This window comes from Crotalus tigris, unplaced genomic scaffold, assembly GCF_016545835.1.
Source record: "Crotalus tigris isolate CLP2741 ecotype Arizona unplaced genomic scaffold, ASM1654583v1 scf7180000018011.1402602, whole genome shotgun sequence".
Taxonomy (NCBI): Eukaryota; Metazoa; Chordata; class Lepidosauria; order Squamata; family Viperidae; genus Crotalus; species Crotalus tigris.
Genome location: NW_024096774.1, coordinates 140,821 through 160,252, shown reverse-complemented (window position 1 = coordinate 160,252; position 19,432 = coordinate 140,821). Strand labels below are relative to the sequence as shown.

Here is a 19,432-nt window from a genome sequence, read left to right as displayed (position 1 = left end):
TTTCACTTTAGAAAAGTACTTTAACACTTTAACACTTTCTCCAGGTGCGGGGTCCACTTTTCAGATCGACTGAATGTTGATCCATTGGCTACCACAGAAATTTACCAAGTGGATTGTCATCCAGGCCTAATTTTGTGGGCTGAAAGAAAATGACTGGCCCAAAGTCACCCAGCCTTCTTTCATACCTAAAGCAGGGCTAGAACTCACAGTCTCCTGGTTTCTAGCCTGGGATAGATAGATAGATAGATAGATAGATAGATAGATGGATAGATAGATAGATAGATAGATAGATAGATAGATAGATAGATAGATAGATAGATAGATAGATAGACAGACAGACAGACAGACAGACAGACAGACAGACAGACAGACAGATATAGGAGAGAGATAACAGATAATAGATAGGCACATATGCAGTACTAAAACTTTTATCCCTGTTTTTAACAAACAATTAGACAAAATTGGAAAGTATAGGGCAGGGGTAGGCAACCTCGGCTCTTTTATGAGTCATGGACTTCAACTCCCAGAATTCCTGAGTCAGCATAGCTGGCTATGCTTCAACTCCCAGGAATTCTGGGAGTTGAAGTCCATGACTCATAAAAGAGAGGTTGCCTACCCTGGTAAAGGCAACAACTATAGAACCAAGGTAACTCAAATAGGCTAACTTACACAATGCTGGGACCCATGACTGCCATGGGAATGAAATTTAGGGGAATTGTGGGCTCTTCAACACCACCACGTCTTCCAGGTGTACATCCCAGAAATCTGTAAGGTTGCATAGTGAGATGGGGCTGGCTGGGGCCTGCTGGTGGTTGTTCAGTTGTTCCCTGCAAGAGAGATGGCTTTTGGTAACACACCAAGTGGGGAGCAAGGGTAGAGTTTCCACACAATCCACATATTATTTGGCCCCCTCCCCTCAGCAATGGGTCACGGGTTGTCATGTGTGTGTGTGTGTAATCCTCCCTGGAAAGAATAGGTAATACAGAGAAACATACACATAAACACACATGTGTACATATATACATACATACACTTACTGTACATACCCAGACATACACAGATACATCCAACTTTAGGAATGAGCTTAGCTTGAGCATTTTGCTTATGTATTTATTTTTAGCCTAGTTTAAATTATTTCTCTTTTGCTTTATGTTTAATTTTATTTGACTAAATGATTTGGTCCCATTAGAGAAGCCAGTGTATTCCAAACCTTTCTGTGTTGGGCTACAGTTTAAATATATCAATCTAAAATTAGCCAGGATAAACCATAAAGGTGCAGAACTCCTAAAAATACAATTGAATTGAAATACCAATGATCAAAATTATACAGGTAGCTAGAGACCAAAGATCCTTTCTTTTGCTAACATTAGTAGCCACTTATCTAAGCTCCTACTCCAGTATCATTTTCTGGTTGGAATATCTAATGAGCAGTTTTAGAAGCCCATTTTAATAAAACAAAACAAAAGAAGGATTAAAATCCCTCTTCCTTATCTGCTGCTTGCACAATTCACCAAAGAAATACTTTTGGAATCTTACCTAATCAAAGTACAGATTAAAATCTCATCTTTTTGTTTTTCTGTTTAGGCAAAAACCCCTGGAGGTGTGCTTCTGCCATATGTCACTGTTGTGCTTGAAGCAGTTAGGAGTGACAACAAAAATCAGGGCTACAGTGTTTCCCTGTATGAAAAGCATGACTACCGCAAAACCTATTTTAAAATTGTTGCAAATAACCTCAACCAAACTAAATGGAGAGCTTGTCTTGACAGCCTTATACAACCTATTGGATTCCAGGTATTATTTTTTTAAAAAAAAAATTCCAATGGCAAAGTTGCTTTGTAACTAAACTTCATTGCCTTATACAACAACATATTTTTAAAAATCATTCTTACCCCTGTGCAATATGTCTTCTTCAACCTCAGGCCTCTACAGCGGCCTGGGAATTTGAGGGTTCTGTATAGTATCTTAACTGGTCAGTCAAACTGTACATCCAGAAGAATGAGCTCCAATTTTAAATCTTCACTGGTAAATAGGTACCTATTAAAATATTGAAGAATTTAAATTCTTCCATTATTAACAATAAATCATTGTAGTGATTATTTTATTATTTCTCTTTTACTTTCTGATTTATTTTTATTTTTTTTTTTACTAAATGATTAGCTTCCATTACAGAAGCCAATGTATTCCAAAACTTTCTTTGTTGGGCTAAATGTATAGCCTAAAATTAATCCAGATTTTTATATTAAATCAAAATCATTTTAAAATCAATGGCATCTTCAAATAGGGCTCTTGAAAGGACTCTAGTACCAGATTAATACTCTAAGATTCACAAAGTAAAAGGGGAAATGCTAATCAAAACTTTAGCAGGAAGAAATTTTAGAATCAAAATGCAAAAACGGCAAATATTATTTTTATTTAATCATTCACCATACCCCTATCCATTTTGGTACTACTCAGGAGGCTTGATTATGATGGAGCAGAAAATATTTCTCCAAATCATTTGGAACAGTCTGGCACAGCTAACAGCCATAGGTTACACAACATTGTGACACAAAGTCCATTAATGAAGTGATGCAACCCAATGATGATCCCTACACACCATTTTTCTGTCAATTTTTATCATATTTTGTGTGTGTTTACATCCTCTTCAAGTATTCTTTGAGCTGGGGACATGAATGCAAGGATTACAAAATAGAAGTCAAGTTGTCCGAGGGCCAAGTTGCAATTTATAAAGCTATCCAACTGAAAATGAAATGGACCAAGCTTTCTTTTTTCCGACACGAACATTATATTGGGTAAGATCTCTGTAACTTCCTATTCTTCCAATGGTGAATTTTTAAAATGTTTCTTTCAATGGATGTGACTAAATTTCCTAGTGGAAAACAGAAGAAGTCCTCGACTTACAACCCAAAATTTCTACTGCTAAGTGAGATAGTTGTTAAGTGGATTTTGCCTCATTTTACAACCTTTCTTGCTACAGTTATTAAGTTAGTAACATAGTTGTTAAGTGAACTTGGTTTCCCCATTGATTTTGCTTGTCAGAAGATCGCAAAAAGATGATCACATGACCCTGGCACACTGCAGCCATCATAAATATGAGTCAGTTCTAAGCATCTGAATTTTGATCATGTGACCATGGAGATGCTGCAACGGTCATAAGTGTGAAAAATGGTCTTAAGTCACTTTTTCAATGCTGTTGTGACTTCAGACTTCAAACAATGAACTGTTGTAAGTTGATGACTGGGAAGAAATGTGGTTGAAACTTGGGGGAAGGGTCTCATGGTTAAAAATGGAGAAAAAATACACAATCTCTATCCATTATCCCCACAATACGCTCACATGCACATGCACACACACACACACACACACACGTACAAACATAAACACAAATATACCTAAGCAGCAATTTCAGGCCATTTTGGGATTATGGAAAGGGAATTAAGGCTTCTAATCCCACCCTTAATTTTGGGAAGGAGTGAACATTGCTGAATTATGGAGGCTGGTTTTAGGGTGTGGGAAATTTGTTGCCTTTCTTTGAAATAAATCACATTCATAACTTATTTTTTTTTCTAGGTTTATGTATTTACTTCCTGCAGTTGCATATCATTTGGGCTTTTCCACACTTTATCAGAAGAATCCTGAGCGTGAGATTATATTCAGAGTTGTTGAAAAAACTCCAGAAATTTATGTTGCTATCATTAAAATTCCCAATGTAGGTGATCATTTTCCATTTTCTCAAATTACTAATTAGGTTCCACTTTTGAATTTGAATAATTAATGGAATGGTATAGTGAAAAGGATAGACTGAGCTACAGGCATGTATTTCAAAGAATATAATACTGAGATCATTTAAAAGTTCAAGGTGTAAATTATATCAGTTCCCATCCTTAATTATTTTGTGTGTATGCTTTTCTAGAGTAAGAGACATAAATATAGGCCATTTCCCCACTAATTCTAACCTCTGAAGATACGTTGTTGATCTATTGGTCACCTATCTGAGCAGGTTTATCAACTAAACATGCTTTAATTATTGTTGAAAATCCTAATACTATCTATTACTTGACTTGGGAAGATTTTTATGAAGTAAGAAAACTGGATCAGAGAAATAAATATCTGACTCTTCTTAGTTTGAGGTAGACTTTCAAAAATGTATTCATCCTTATTACCATTGAGAATATGGAAAAACAGTACTATAATGTGGATCTCTGCTTACAGTCACTCAGTCGCTTATACATATTTTATGAAAACCCACCTCCCTTGCTTCCTACTTAGTACAACTATTACCATGTTTCCCCGGGTGTTATTTATTTCTTATGCCTCCAAAAGAAGCATCAGGTCTTATTTTCGGGTAGGTCTTACCTCACCTCTAGTACCGACAACCTTACCCAGCCATTCCACTTCTTTTGGGCTGAAGTTCTGCAGCTGTATTCGGGCCTGCATTTTGCAGTCAGGCCTTTCCAGAAGGCCTAAGCAGCTGAGTACCGAGCTATGGATTCAATTCATAGCTTGGTGCTCAGCTGCTGAGATCTTGCAGAATCAAGCTATGGATTGAATCCGTAGCTCAGTTCTTGGCTGCACAGACCTTCCATAAGGCCCTGTGACTGAGAAATGGAGGCCTGGCTGCAGAAGAGGCCTTAGAAGAAGAAGTGGGCTGGCAAGGAGAGGCCTGGCTGAAGGTAAGTGGGTGCGGGGCAGGTGGGGCAGCTCCACACCCCTACCCCCACTCTAGCTTGATTTTTAGGTGTGTGCCTCACCCCAAAACTAGGGCTTATTTTTGGGATAGGGCTTATATTAGCCCCCCCATCAAGCTAGGGCTTATGTTGGTGTAGGCCTTACTTTTGGGGAAACACGGTAGATAGGTGAGACTGAGGGTTTTTTGGCACATAACGCTATTGAGCAAGGGAGAAAGTCTGATAAGAAACACATACTCTTTCAATGGAGACATCTCAATGGAAAGACCCACATTTTCTCTCAGTTATTTTAGCAAAGAAAGTACAAGAACTCAGAACGATACTGCATTACAGGTGCATTATGAACATGCACAGATAGTCCTTAACTAATGGCTATTCATTTAGCAACTGAATTTATGATGACTCTGAAAAAAAGTGATGAGCAGTCCTTGCCACTTACAACCACTGCAGTCAAATGATTGTGAATCAGGTGTTTGGTGATGATCACACATTTACAATGGTCACAGCTCAATTCTCTATATTTTGCTTTTTAATCTGCATAGTAGGGACTATTTCATGCATGTATTCTTAACCGCTTTACAATCCATATAAAATTATTGTGATCAAGTAGAACTGGGTGAATGGAAGAAAATGTGTTTTCCTTCCTTGTACTTTGTTTCAATCCATTGTTTATGGCTCAATAAATAAAATAATGGTTTTAGATGATAAACATTTCTCTTTACTTAGTGAAATGTTAAATCCAAATGCATTTGTAGCATCGTTGATCTTTATGTCTTCATTATTTTCTTTCCAGAGAACCTTTTACAATGATGATTTTGATCCTGAATTTCTTTCCCCTGGCATCCCAAGTTCATATTATCAGAATCCAAAATTAAGCAGATTTAATGTAGCTTTATGGCTGTCCAGACAAGTTGAAGGTAAATTAATGCTGCTTTTACACCAAGCCAGTACCTAGTAGACTGATCAGTATTACCTACGTTTATCTTTTTGTGGCAACTTTTTGGTTAGCATAGAGCTGAATCTAGCTTTAGTGTGGTTTCAGCTGGGCTGGTTGAAATCAATGAGACTTAAGGTAATTATTATGTTGTTTAAGTCTGGTTGATTTCAGCAGATCCACTTTAATCATAACAATGATTAAATATGAGTTAATGATATAATAGTTATAATAATATAATCAATAATGATTCAGCCCATTATCTTGAGCTTTTGCTCCTTAACATCTAGTTCCATTCATATCAACTAGAGGTTCTTAAGTAAGCCTTATTCCTAGGTAAATATATTAGCAAGCAATATTTGCAACATGGTTTGAAATTGTTACCTTAATTGTTTATGTAGCAAGATAGGTTTATAGGTGTTGCCATGCTTAATGTAATTATTAGGCAAAAGTTGAGAATTTGTTTAGGTTTTTCACTTTCCAATAGATAGGACTGAAGTTTAACTCTGACCCTGCTATTTATTCTCTTCTCAGCTGTATGTGAGGTGCAAGATGAAATAATTAAGACCTTCGACAACAAGATATTCAACACGACTATTGCCAAGAGAGAAGGCAACCTTCTGATAGTTAAGGATTGCACCACATCTGACAGTTATAAACCACACTTCCAAATATGGATCCAATATCCCACACCTGGTTTCCCAAAAGAAATTCACATAGCCATTAACGTAACGTAAGTTTAACCAAATGGAAAGTTGCTTCAAGTTTTTTTCCAATAGCTTCTTTTCTAATAGTGTTTTTAAAAAATAGCTTCTGTGTCCAAGATAAGGTTTTGTTTTTTTTGTTTTTTTAGAAATTATTCTGTCATTCTTGATAAAAGGATTTCTTATAATCTGGGCTTTTAATTTATCAATTTAAAAAAAATCATGCAAAGATGGCCAGGTTTTATGAATAGTGAAGGCCACAAAATCCATTGAGTTTGAACATTTCAACTAAGGCAGCCCTACAGGGACTTACAGAAATGAATTTCAACATGATCATTCAAAGTTCAAAACCTGGCCCGTTCATGGAATTCCTAGCAAGCCTAAACCTCTGAGTCTTTAGGGGTAAAGAGTAAAATGTACTTCCCATCATCTGGTAGTCATGCTGTTTTGGTTTCTAATTAAAGCTGGAAAACATATGATCCATACAAATCATTGGATCTCATACTTCTTACTTCATAACTGTATAAGGCAATAATAGAATTACTTTGCAAAAAAGTAAGCACAGCACAAAGTGCTGATATCAATAATTAGTTGCCTTCTCTAAACATATATTCTAGAACAGGGGTAGTCAACCTTGGCTCTTTTATGACTTGTAGACTTCAACTCCCAGAATTCCTGGCTCAGGAATTCTGGGAGTTGAAATCCATGAGTCATAAAAGAGCCAAGGTTGACTACCCCTGTTCTAGAATATAATATGGCTGCTTCCAGCCTTGACAGAATTACAGGACAGCCTTCATCTGAACAAGCTTATAGCCATGAATGTGAGTTGCAGAGAATTACTTTTAAATAGTAAAGAAAATAATAAAGAAAAAGAAAGAGTTTCTAGAATTCTTACACAGATAGCTTAGGTCAGGGGTGTCAAACTGCTGGCCTGCGGGCCGGACACGTCATCCCAAAACCGTGTCCACCCCATTGCTGGCAATGGAGAAAAAACTCCGATACGTCGCGCGACGTCACGTGATGTCGTGAGTTTGACATGCCTGGTGCTTGATAACCTTCTATCGATAGACTTGTCATAAATACTGTTACATTAAAGTCTATGAAATTACTATTACCTATTGTGTCATTTACATACAAGCATTTTTCAAACAATGTGAGGACAGCTGTAAAACAACAGGGTTAGAGTTAATGAATTATTTATAATAATATATAATATAATAATATATTATAAATTTATTAACAAAAATTAAATAAGGAAAACAACAGAGACATTGTAAGGTACCATGAACAGGGGAAGAATCTTTATTTCTTTATGACATTTAGTTTTAGTTGAAAAGGATCAGTCATGGTATAGGAGAAGTGCGCTAGATGATTTGAAGTAACTCAGTATGAGTTCCGATAAAAGAGAATATTTGTGCACTGATAATGTTACCTAGTTTGATAATGAAATATCTACAAGAAAATAACCAAGCTTGGAAAGCACCAGGGACCCCTCAGTGTGTGTTGTTGGTGACAATGAAACAGTTTTTTATTTATCAGTTTCCTATAGCTAGATCATCTGTGGGAAAAAAATTTCAGGCCAATCTGAATTATATAAGAACATGACATCTTTTCAACCCTAGGCAACACCAGATCTTTCTCTATTGGGGTGGTAAGAAAAAATATCTGCCGCAAACTCCACATAGGTGTCAGGAAAGGCATCCAGCCAGTAAACATCAGCTCCATTCAGTTGTCCCAACTCCATCCCGATAAAAGGGAATACAGGGTCATAAAAAGAAGAAAAAATGGCATCTGTTTTCATGTTACCAAAGCTACAAGTCCACTGCAACTTTAGTACTTTGGATCAAATTTCATCTGTTCAAGCCATAGTGGTTATAGCAAAAGCATTTCTTCAGAGAAAGGCTGACTCTTTTCTGCTAATTATTATTCTTTGTTCCTTTGTTTAACTTTCTAACAAAATGCATTTTTTGTTTTTCCCAATGGCAGAGAAATCACAATCCAAGATACCCCAGGGATGCTGACTGTGTTACATAAAGAAGCACCAATACCAACAAACAAAGAAGGTACTGTATCTGATACCCTATTCTATCTTAGTTAATAGCAATCAGTTCATATACTCCTTGTAGTCTGGCTCTGTTACTTTATTTTTTTAATAATTATTTATTGAATTACTTAGTAGTAATTTCTACATACCATAAGAATGTAGCAAAATGCATTTGAATGGAAAGAAACATTTATCAAAAATGGGGTATCTCCTTTCGGTTGACTGAGTATCCTGCCCACAAACTGGATGTGCATATTTGCACTTCGGGCAAATTAGCATCCCAGAATTTCAAAGATCTGATAGAAAACATGATTGGATGGAAAGAATCACATCCTGAAGCAAGAACCACATAGAATTAAGGGTTTGTATGCATGTTTGAAAACTCTTGCAATAAACAGCCAGCCTTTTAAAGCGATGTTTTCTCTTTTCAGCAAACATTGAAATTTTGAAAACAAGCAACAACGTTAATGTCAAGGCTCCCGAATATGGCCTGGAAAGTGTGACATATGATGGTATGACACTGAGAGTAAGTCAAACTTCTGTTTTTGAGCAAGAATTTCTTTAAAAAATGGTATTGCAAGAAAATTCACTTCAGCTTATATGGTAACATCTCATTTATTCATGTAGATAAAAACTTCTCCAAAGATACAAGGCAATACCTGTGGACTTTGTGGCGACTACAATGGAGAAATAAAACGTGAAACCCTGATCCCAAATCAAGCTGGCACTGAGCAATACTGATTTTTTTAATTCAGCAGAATTTAGGTAAGCTTGTCACATTTCAACATTTTAGAGATAGAAAATAATTGTAAATGTTTGAAACAGCATCTATTGGTTAAAATAACAGTGCTTTTGATTTTAAAATGTCCACATAATGCTGAATCTGTAGACAGACACCATTTGTATCTGGCTAAAAAAAATCACCCTAAAAATAATAATTAGTTGATTGTTTGAAAATTGTATTTATAGATAAAATCATGAAAATAAAATGTCTAGCTTTTTGTAATCCCACACCTGTTCAAAAATTGTTTTGACATTCATTACTAACTCAAATGGAGAATGATATTGTTTTATATAATCAAAAAGCTTACAAAATTTTCCTCCAATGTATTTGTTTTGAATTCTATTATTTATTCATATTGATTGTGTTTTTTGTGACAGAAACTGCAACAGACTCGATTTAACCCAAGAAGACCCAAAAAGATTCAAGAAGATTTTGTCAGCAAAATCTGATTCAAGATAGGAAAGAACTAAATAAATTGAGGGATGTGGAAGTCCTATATAATATGAATATTTTATGCTAATTGGAAATAAATAAAAAAATCAAATGTGCTAATTCCTGGATAGTCTCAATAAATGCATATCATATTAAGTAAATTTGCATAGCCTTTCTTATTGTTTCTTATCCCCAGAAAATATACAGCTGAAAATAAAGTAATACCACCATTATTTATTAGCAAGAAGCCAACTCAATTATTAAAACAGATTGTCAAAACGATAAGTTTTGAAGTAAGTTAACATGTGAATCACTGCGTACATCATAGCAGAAGTCCCTAATATGTTGATGCATTCTACCAGCCTATCCCAGATGAAAGCAAACATATCAACAATGCAAAATATCAGTCATGTTCCCATCAGACTTTTTTAAGGGGGGGGGATGGAGACCTAACCTCAGAAAAAGGTTCTGTTTGTAAGGTTAGGGGCAATGAACACCAGACCTTAATATCAGTGCTGCCATATTTAAATCTGGATTAATCTAGATTGTCTTTCAATGACCTTTTGTGATTATATGGCCAATGAATCTATTTCATAATTAGAAAGTTCCATTGCATTTAACCATGAATAAGCATATAAATACAGAATCTGTAGCTTCCAACTTACCTTAGCTCAGTAGCTAAGTAGGTCAGGCCTCAACAGTGTGTTGATGGGTAACCTTCTAACAATACTAGACTATAGTCAGTGGTGGGATTCAAATATGTGATCAACCAGTTCTCTGTGTGGATGCCACTTCCGGATGCCACATTCTGGGCCTGGGCTGGGCAACAAAAAATTAGCTACCGGTTCTGCAGAAGTGGTGCGAACCAGCTGAATCCCACCACTGACTATAGTCTGTGAATGTAAGGAAATATTTCAATAAATACAGCACTAAAGTACTGCTCTATGTTGCCAGGAAGTCACTAGGAGGTGGGTTTGACTTGAAAAAGAATTTTGTCTATAAGCAGATGTGGGACTGAAGCCTCAGAGAGGTTTTTAATGCACTGAGAAAGCAGGGCAAGAAAGAAATGCTACAGAAATTTTGTTTCTCCAATTTTGTGTGATAATTATATTGAGAACACCCCTATGTTAGATGCAACATAGCAAGCAACTTACTTGCTTGCAGTAGGTTTGAAAAATAATTACATGAGTAAAGGTTTGGTGCAAGCTGGTAGAAGTTGGCCAGAATAAGTCAGGAAACTGAAATAAGTCAGAATCAGAGGAATAAGAACCTTGAGAGAAAAAGTAATTAGGAGACAATTAAGAGAGAGATAAAATGACTGCAGCTAGATAGCTTGGGGCCAGTGAAGGAAATTAGAAGTAAGGACTTGTGTGGTTTCAAGGAGCAGGAAGCCAGAAACAAAACCTGGAAGACTTAGAAAATGTATTAAAAATTGTGCTGCTAGGGTGCAAGAGAGCCATAACCAGGGAGAAAAAGAAAAAATGACAAGGCTAGGGGAAAAAAGGAAAAGGAAAAAATTAGCCTGGAGAGAGATGGACTGAGAAATAAGGAAATAAGAGATGAAGTTTTAAAGAAATAAAGGCTACTTATGCTAAGCAAGAGATAAAAGGAAGAAAACAGGAAGCTTTTCTTGTTTGACCAACTATGTGTCCCATTCCTGAAGCCAATAAGAAAGAAAGAGAACTTGGGGAGACTAAGTTTATAGAGCTTTGCCAAAAAAGGGAGAGAGACCCTGGCAGTTTCACATGTGAGGAACTTGCCTAGTGAAAAGAGATCAAGCTTTGAAGAGCCAGGAGGAGAAGCAGATTGGGTCAGAGAGGACATCCAGCCCAGAAGAAAGATATAGCAGGCAGGAAGAATAAAAAAACTGGCTTCACGAGACTTTTGCTGACCCTACTGCAAAGGGACAAGGAGAGAACTGGTATGGTAAAGGTAAAGGTTTCCTCTGTCCAGTCATGTCTGACTCCAGACAGTGCTGTTCATCTCCTTTTCCTAGCTGAGACAGCATTGTCCAAGACAGCTTCTCTGATTAAATGGCCAGCATGACTATAAACCGAGGCCCATAGAAAGAATGCTGTTACCTTTCCACCAAAGTGGTACCTGTTTATCTATTCACATTTGCATGTTTTCAAACTGCTAGGTTAACGGGAGCTGAGGCAAGAACAGGAGCTCACGCCGTTATGCAGTATTTGGATCTCAAACTGCCAACCTTCCAGCCAACAAGCCCAGCATCTTAACCACTAGGCTACCACCACCCCCTTATGGTTAGGGTTAGATATGTACTGTACCTTTAAAATGGGCAGTAAATAAAGACTGCTTGGTTCAATAAATCCTCTTTATCAGAAAATGAGGACTCACCCCAATGTGTTCAAGAGCTCAGAGCTGCTAAATTTATCCTTGTACCTCATCTATCTCGCTTGTATTTCTCTAATGAAAGTAGTAAAGCTATTTTATTTGTTCACAGTTAAAGGTTTTATTTTCTTTTAATTGAATTTGCAAAAGGAGAGAGAAGAATTACTTCTTAGAATCCTGCTGCTGATTGGACAGGCTTTAATTAAAGTGAGCAGCAGAAATAACAGAAATATCCCTATTTCAATATTTCTGATGCACCGGCGTCTCGAACACACAGTTTCTTGTTAAAATTGCAAATACATATGTCATTTGATCATTGTAACCTCTTCCAGTCCTTCTAAATCTATTCTTCTTATAGTAACAGAAATGATAGATCTAATTAAGCCAGGTATATTTTTAAGCAGTTTTCAGACTGCCTGCAGTTAAGCCATGGTAACACACCCTGACCCCAGCTATAACTCCAAAAATATACTGAGCATCTTCAGTTTCATTGTGAAAAGTTCAGTTCCTCCTGAAACATAACTCTTTTAATGAAAGTGTGTATCTTCTTCCTTACCTAAGCCTCATGTTCAATTGATGCCATGCCCTGTTTCACATCAGCTGAAGATTTCTAATTCTTTTTTTTCCTCTCCTTTTTTCTTTTGCCTAGTGCTGTAACTTTCAAAGCATTCTTTCTCTGTAATTTAGAAATGGGCCACAAGTTTCTTCATCTCCCACCAAACAGAATAACATAAAAGTAGGTGAAATGCAATCATAAAGGGCAAAAAGTATTCTCTGCTTGATTTTATTTTTTTTCCTAGTTGCCATAAAAAAAAAAGAGAGTGAGAGAGGACAAGTCAATTCTTTTTTTTTTTTCCAACATCAAGAGAACCTGTATCCAGCTTTATAGTGCATTCAAAGACTTAACTGGTACATTTGAATTGAATGTATTCTGGTATTGTCAGCTGCAACCCACTAGTTCCAGAAGAGAACTGACATCCAACATGTTGAAAAGAAATAAGAAGGATAGAGCAGTTGCTTGCTTTTTATCTTTAGTAGCACAGAGAAGAGTGACTATTCATTCCAAGTCAAGCAAAGTTTTGCTCCCAAAGTGGCTTCAGATATAATAAGACTCTCTTCAGGGAGAGAGGGGGAAGAGTAGGACAATTCACTTTCTTTGATTTCCTTAATGACAGAAATTAGGTATGTTGTATAATGTATTACTTCCATTTTTAAAGAGAGCTTCTTCCTTCCTTCCTTCCTTCCTTCCTTCCTTCCTTCCTTCCTTCCTTCCTTCCTTCTTTCCTTCCTTCCTTCCTTCCTTCCTTCCCGCTCTCCCCCCCCTCTTATTAAAGAAAACAATTTGTATTCATTTACCGTCCAGTTGTGAGATAATTGAGAATCTATTCAGAGACAGAAAACATCCTCTCAAGGCTACTGGCTATGAAAGCACACATTGTAAAATCTAGTAATATACCTTGATCTACACAAGAAACAAAAGGCACACACACACACACACATAGAATACAGAAAATATCTTCCCCCAAAGTTGTAATTTATATTGGATAGCTGGAATCATCAATATATTGAAAATCATTTTTTTCTTTTTTCTTTTTTTTATAAGTTTTATTAATTTTTAAAAATTACAGTCTTTAGAGCTTAGTAAACATCTTGTCTGGATTCACATATTTAACATTAACTTCTTCAATATAAATCTATTCAGTACTGCACAATCCAGCATTTTTTCCTTGATCTTCCTTTCTTCCCCATATTTTTTCCATTTTCCCTCATTAGACAATTACGATTCTTGGTACTATTGATGTATACAAAATTAGATATATACATCTTCATCATATTTTTCTAATATTATACAAATAACAATAATATCAATTCATAAGTCAATATCCTGTTTTTTGTGTTCTTATTAAAGTTTGATTTCCCATCAATATTTAAAGTATCTTTGCCAGTTATGATTTTCTCAATATTAATTACATTTATACAGCTAAAAAAATGTATTCATACCAATCCTCTTATTTTCAAATTTCCCATATTAAAAGAAAAAAATGCTATTTTAATTCTAAATCATATCTTCCATTATAAAAATCTAGTTATATCTAAGGGTCATCTGTTCTTTTAATCATATCATATTCAGGTATATTAAACAGATAGTGCCCTCTCTGATAGATCAAATCCTCTGTTTTTTAAATCTAACTCTCACTTTCTTTCTTTGCCAAGTAGCTTTCCAGGCCAAGGCAATTAAATCATCCAAGAATTTTCTTTCTATTTTTGTGAAAGCTGCTTGGCATGAGGAAGACAATTTAGGCAGAGTATTTGGGGGGGGAACTCCGCCCATCCGCATTCCCTAAACATTTCTCCTGGCCGCTGCATGTTCCATTTTCTAGAATCTTTTTCCTTGTCATCAGGTGTATTTTGGAAAAAGGAGTAAAGGGTCTTTTGTATTTTCATTGTTATAGGTAGATCTTGCAGTATTTTATTCGTGTATCGCAGTCCATATTTCCCTTCTCCTATCTCCTCCATCTCTAGGTCCATTTCTTCTGCTTCGTGTCTGATTTCTGGTTTATTTGTTCATACTTTGTAGTCGTTGTCTGGGAACTTTCCAGTTATAGCTTTAATTTGGAGATTTGGTCATTTATATCATCTATTATTTTTAGTCTCATTATGGTTTCTTTTTATGTCTGCTTTGTGTGGAACAATTGTTTGATGAATTAGCTGTAGCATAGAGAATATTTCCTTCTGAAAGGTATTTGTTTTTTCTTGAGGCATCATTCCTAGAAATCCTCTAGTATCACCAGTCTCAATAAAAGGGGAATAAAGTTTCCTCTAGTTTTCTGATCTTTGTATGTAGCCTTTATAATCCAGTCATAAAGACTATATTTTATAGTAATCTTTTGTCTCAAGTATCCTGAAGATTATCAGTCAGGCAAGGTTGTAATCCACAATGTTCCAAGGATTCAAAATGTTCAACCTCCCTGCAGCCAGATGTATTCAAAAGTCATTTTTTTCTTTCTCTCCCACTAGCTCTTGAGATTAAAAGTCCAAGCTCAGTAGCTATGTATAGTCCAAGAAGGTCAGGATGATAAATATGCCAAAATATTTTCCTCTATTGCCAACTGTTCTCCCTTAAACTGAAAGTCACCAAGCAGCCAAGGAGCTAGTTATAGTGCTATACTCAAATCCACCACTAGATGTCATTCAAAGTCTATTTTCTACTCTTAAAGCAAAGGGTTTGTTTTCTTACATTTCACCTCAATGATTTTTTTCCAAAGAGAAAATCTTAATAATTATCTCAATTCTCAAATTTATCAAAACTGTATTGATAAATTGTATTGTATATTTCTGTCACCCATAAAAAAAATTAAAACACTACTTCTGTTCACATCCAGAGGTTTTAGCTTCTTGGGAGCCTTTCCTAGGAAATTCAGTTGTAAAATAGTAAAGAAAGGATCGATATTCTTACCCAGTTCCAAACATGCTGTTTACGATGTGCTAATTGAAGTTTTTGTTCTTTGGTTTCAGCAGCTAATGACCGGCCGCAGAGGTGTGGCCGGTCTTTCCCCTGCCAGTTTAGAGGTCTTTCCTTGGATCAAACGGAAAGACCGCCATCTCTCCATGATCAACAAGGCACCCCTTTTTCTTCATTGCCTCTTTGGGACAACTTTAGGCCCTTTTCAGGGGCCCCAGCAGGGTGAAATCGTGCACAGAAGGCAGAGCCCTTGCCTTCCTGCGTCCATCTCACTGCAACCAAGACTGGAATGAAAATCTTTTTTTTTCTTAATATGCTATACAAACATTCCTTGAATCACATGTCTAACATTCAAAAGTTAAATTTCTCTCAGCCCAACTCACCTCACAGGGTCCTTGTGGTGGGGAAAATAAGGGGAGGAAGGAGAATTATATATGTTCTTCACTTTGACTTACTTGTAAAGTAATAAAGGTGGAATAAAAAAGTCTAAAAAATAAAATAGATAAATAAATCTAATAAATAAATAAAATAAATAATAAAGTAGTTGGAAAGTATTACTGATATATTATTAAAAATCAATTTTAAACTATAATAACTGAACAGTATATCTTATTACTTTTAGGTAATTAACCAATTTATATATTGATAGTTGATACAAACTACCTCATGCTGGTTTTGGTGTTTTAATTGGCATATATATATATATGTATGTATGTATGTATGTGTGTGTGTGTGTGTGTGTGTCTGGCTGGCTGTGTGTGTGTGTGTGTGTCTGTGAGTCTGTGTCTGTGTGTTTGTGTGTATTCAGATCGTATTTTTCTCATAAAGTTGATTTATTTTGGTGTATTTTCTTAAACTTTCTCTTTATATTTACTCTGTCACATTTGAATGTAATAATAGCTTATCGTATTTTCTGATATTACTTTCTCTCAGCTAACATTAACACAACCAAATTAGTTTGCCTGCACTGTGATTATTGCAGGATCAGCACCGCACTATATTACATGGAACATTTGATTGTCATTTAAAATTGGTCAAGGGATACAAAGAGCATAGTTTGCAAAAATTTGTCCCAAAATTAGTCATATTATGAAAACATTAGATTGCTTTAATGAATCGATAACATGACTTAATAATGAATCAGAATATTGGTTCATAATATCCAAGCCCTTTACTGTTTCTACCATAATGTCCTGAAAAATAAACAATCCCAGTCCTGACCATTAATACAAAAAAGCAAATATAATTTAATAATTCCTATTCTAGAATAGGTACTGAAGAGTGGAAATTGTTTAAAAATATAGGATATTTTAAAAAAGAATTTCATTGTAGATTAAGCACACATTCACAGGAATCCAAATGGCTGACTCCTGTAATCTTGTAAACAATGTCTATTTAGAAAAAAAAATACATGGCAAAGAAAAAATAATTCAGTTGTATGCTAATATCCATCCATCAAATAAGATGCTTTTTTTAAAAAGTAGATATTTAACTATGTCAGCATTTGGCGGTACACAATCTTTGCTAAAGTGTAAGTTCCCATTTTGTGTTGCTGGCAACTTTCTTCTTCAGAGGGTTGTACAGGGCACAAGAAATTTAGCTGTGCTTCACTTGGGAATGCCTGAGTCTAACAACTGGAAGTAACAGAAACACTGAAAGGTAGTGACTATCTAACAACAATTTCAGTGAAGATTTGGAAAAAAGACAAGACACATATAGGAGGTGGAATAGAATAGAATAGAATAGAATAGAATAGAATAGAATAGAATAGAATCTGGAAAGGACCTTGAAGTCTTCTAGTCTAGCCCCCTGCTCAAGCAGGAGAACTTATACCATTTCAGACAAGTGACTATCTAGTCTCTTCTTTAAAACCTCCAGTGATATAGCACCCATGATTTCTAGAGGCAAGCTGTTCCACTGGTTAATTGTCCTCACTGTTAGGAAGTTTCTCCTTGATTCCAGGTTGCTTCTCTCTTTGATCAGTTTCCAGCCCTTGTTTCTTGTCCTGCCCTCTGGTGCTTTGGAGGAATAGAAGGAAGAAAAAGCAGAGCTTTGGTTCAATTTCTCTCAACAAGAAGATAGATGGCTTGTAGAGAACTGTAAAATGCAGAATAAAGAAAGAAGGCTTAAGCTTGGGACCAACAGAAATGTGGTCAAACTATATCTATTTATCTTGAATTAGTTCTCACCTTCCAGGCCAGAGGAGTTGCATCTTGGGATGCTGAAAAAAACTTGGTGATTGGCTGGCCAAAAGCTGATGCATTCATGTTGGGAAATCTTAGAGAACTGATGAGGCAAATACTGTCTTCAAGAAGTGGAGAAAGGATATTGGATCTCCTTATCTCAAACTCCATGAGACTATGAAGCTATTGTGCAACTCTAGAAAAAGCTACTTTAAGAGGGATCAACAGGTGAAATGAGATCAGATCAGAAGCACTTTTTTGTTCTTTACATTTTACTACTAAAAGCTAATGAAGATTGGAGGTCATGACAATTAGGTAGATCCTTGCAGAACAGCAGAATAAAAGAATAACAGAGTTATTCTTCTAGTCCAATCTCCTGCTCAAGCAGGGAGCCCTATACAGTTTCAGACAAATATAGTTGTCCAGTCTCTTTTTAAAATCCTCCAGTATTGAAGCACCCACAACTTCTGGAGTCAAGTCATTCCACTTATTAATTGTTCTAAAGATCAAGAAATTTCTCCTTAGTTCTAGGCTGGCTCTCTCCTTCATTAGTTTTAGTTTTAGCTCTAGATTCCAAACACACTGAATAAACAATACTTTCTCAATCTTTTGCCAGCTTCCATATTCGATTAACTATCTTACGTCTACCAAAGATTTCAGTCTGACATTTAAATAAAATATGCAGGATAATATAAGCTATGTTTAAACAGACTCACTCATCTTATGGCATCAAGGATGTGAAACAATAGGGATGCCCTGAAATCTTCCTTGTAGCAGCAGAGCCAATAAAATATTTGACTCAGTTAATGTTAAATGTCACCCATATTGAGAAAGGCTAAGGGTTTTAAAATATGTAGTCATTTTTATATCCAGAGAAAATCATGAGTAGTATTTGCAGTAGTAATACTTAAATTTAATATACCTGCCTATTCCAGTGGACTCTAGGCAGCTTACAAAATACAATGCTAGTTGAAAAAAATTAAAACAACTGAGTTTGATGTTGTAACACAGTCATGTGCAGTATTTGGCTGGCTATGTGAAAGAGAAATGCCACAGAATTACAGAATTAAAGTGGTCGTTGTAGCTATCAAGTCAAACCCCTTGCTCAGTGTGAGAATCCTAATTAAAGTATCCATGCGGATGGCTGTCTAGCCTTTTCACAAACGTATCTCTTAGGGAACTGGTTGACAAGGATATTTTGCAATATCCAACTTGCTATCATTTTTCAAAGCACCAGTGCATTGAACAAAATTAGGGGAAGCTAGGCAATGCTTTTCTTTTTTTCTAAATACTAAATCATGAACCCCTAATGCCATCTAGCGGTCTTTCTTTCTTCTTCTTTTTTAGTTAAACCTTTGCTCGTTGAGAAACAGATTTATAAGCAGTTCAGGTAACTTGATACATATTTTCTCCAATACTTTCCAGTTCAGAAGCACTACATTTTGAACCGTGATGTTTTGCAAGCATATTTAGAGAAAGGCATTCCTTAATCAGATGACTTTGGATAGGATATAGATTACTTTCTGCTGTAATAGGGAGTAGAGTTTTTTTGAAAAAGGAATGAAGCTTTTCAAGACCCTACATTAAAAACTTTAGTATGTATATACTTGCTGTTCTCTTGTTCTCTGTACTTTAGAGATTGCTTCGTGGCTCCTATTTTTCCACAGCGTAAGATCAAAAGTGAACTTTCTTTTTCCCTGTGAATTTTTGTATGGTTTATCTGTTGGGGACAATTATATCATGTGTCAATAATTGATCAAAGCAAAGCAAGTGGCGGGTGGAGGATCCCAAAGTCCACCGATACCTTTCCCTCCCCCCAAAATACTTCTCCCATCCCCTCTTCAATCT

The 19,432-nt window shown here is 35.9% G+C and overlaps 1 protein-coding gene across 1 annotated transcript in view; it reads left to right on the top strand.

Moving 5' to 3' along the window:
• The window catches only part of LOC120309390 (vitellogenin-1-like), a 57,410-nt gene extending 39,645 nt beyond the window's left edge, over positions 1-17,765 (top strand). Inside the window, 11 exon segments of the mRNA XM_039346562.1 lie at positions 1,585-1,791; positions 2,650-2,792; positions 3,571-3,709; positions 5,482-5,605; positions 6,157-6,355; positions 8,313-8,389; positions 8,802-8,896; positions 8,998-9,086; positions 9,088-9,135; positions 9,783-9,879; positions 17,598-17,765. Coding sequence (XP_039202496.1) covers positions 1,585-1,791; positions 2,650-2,792; positions 3,571-3,709; positions 5,482-5,605; positions 6,157-6,355; positions 8,313-8,389; positions 8,802-8,896; positions 8,998-9,086; positions 9,088-9,135; positions 9,783-9,879; positions 17,598-17,765 — 1,386 coding nt within the window.
• The last annotated feature ends 1,667 nt before the right edge of the window (positions 17,766-19,432 follow it).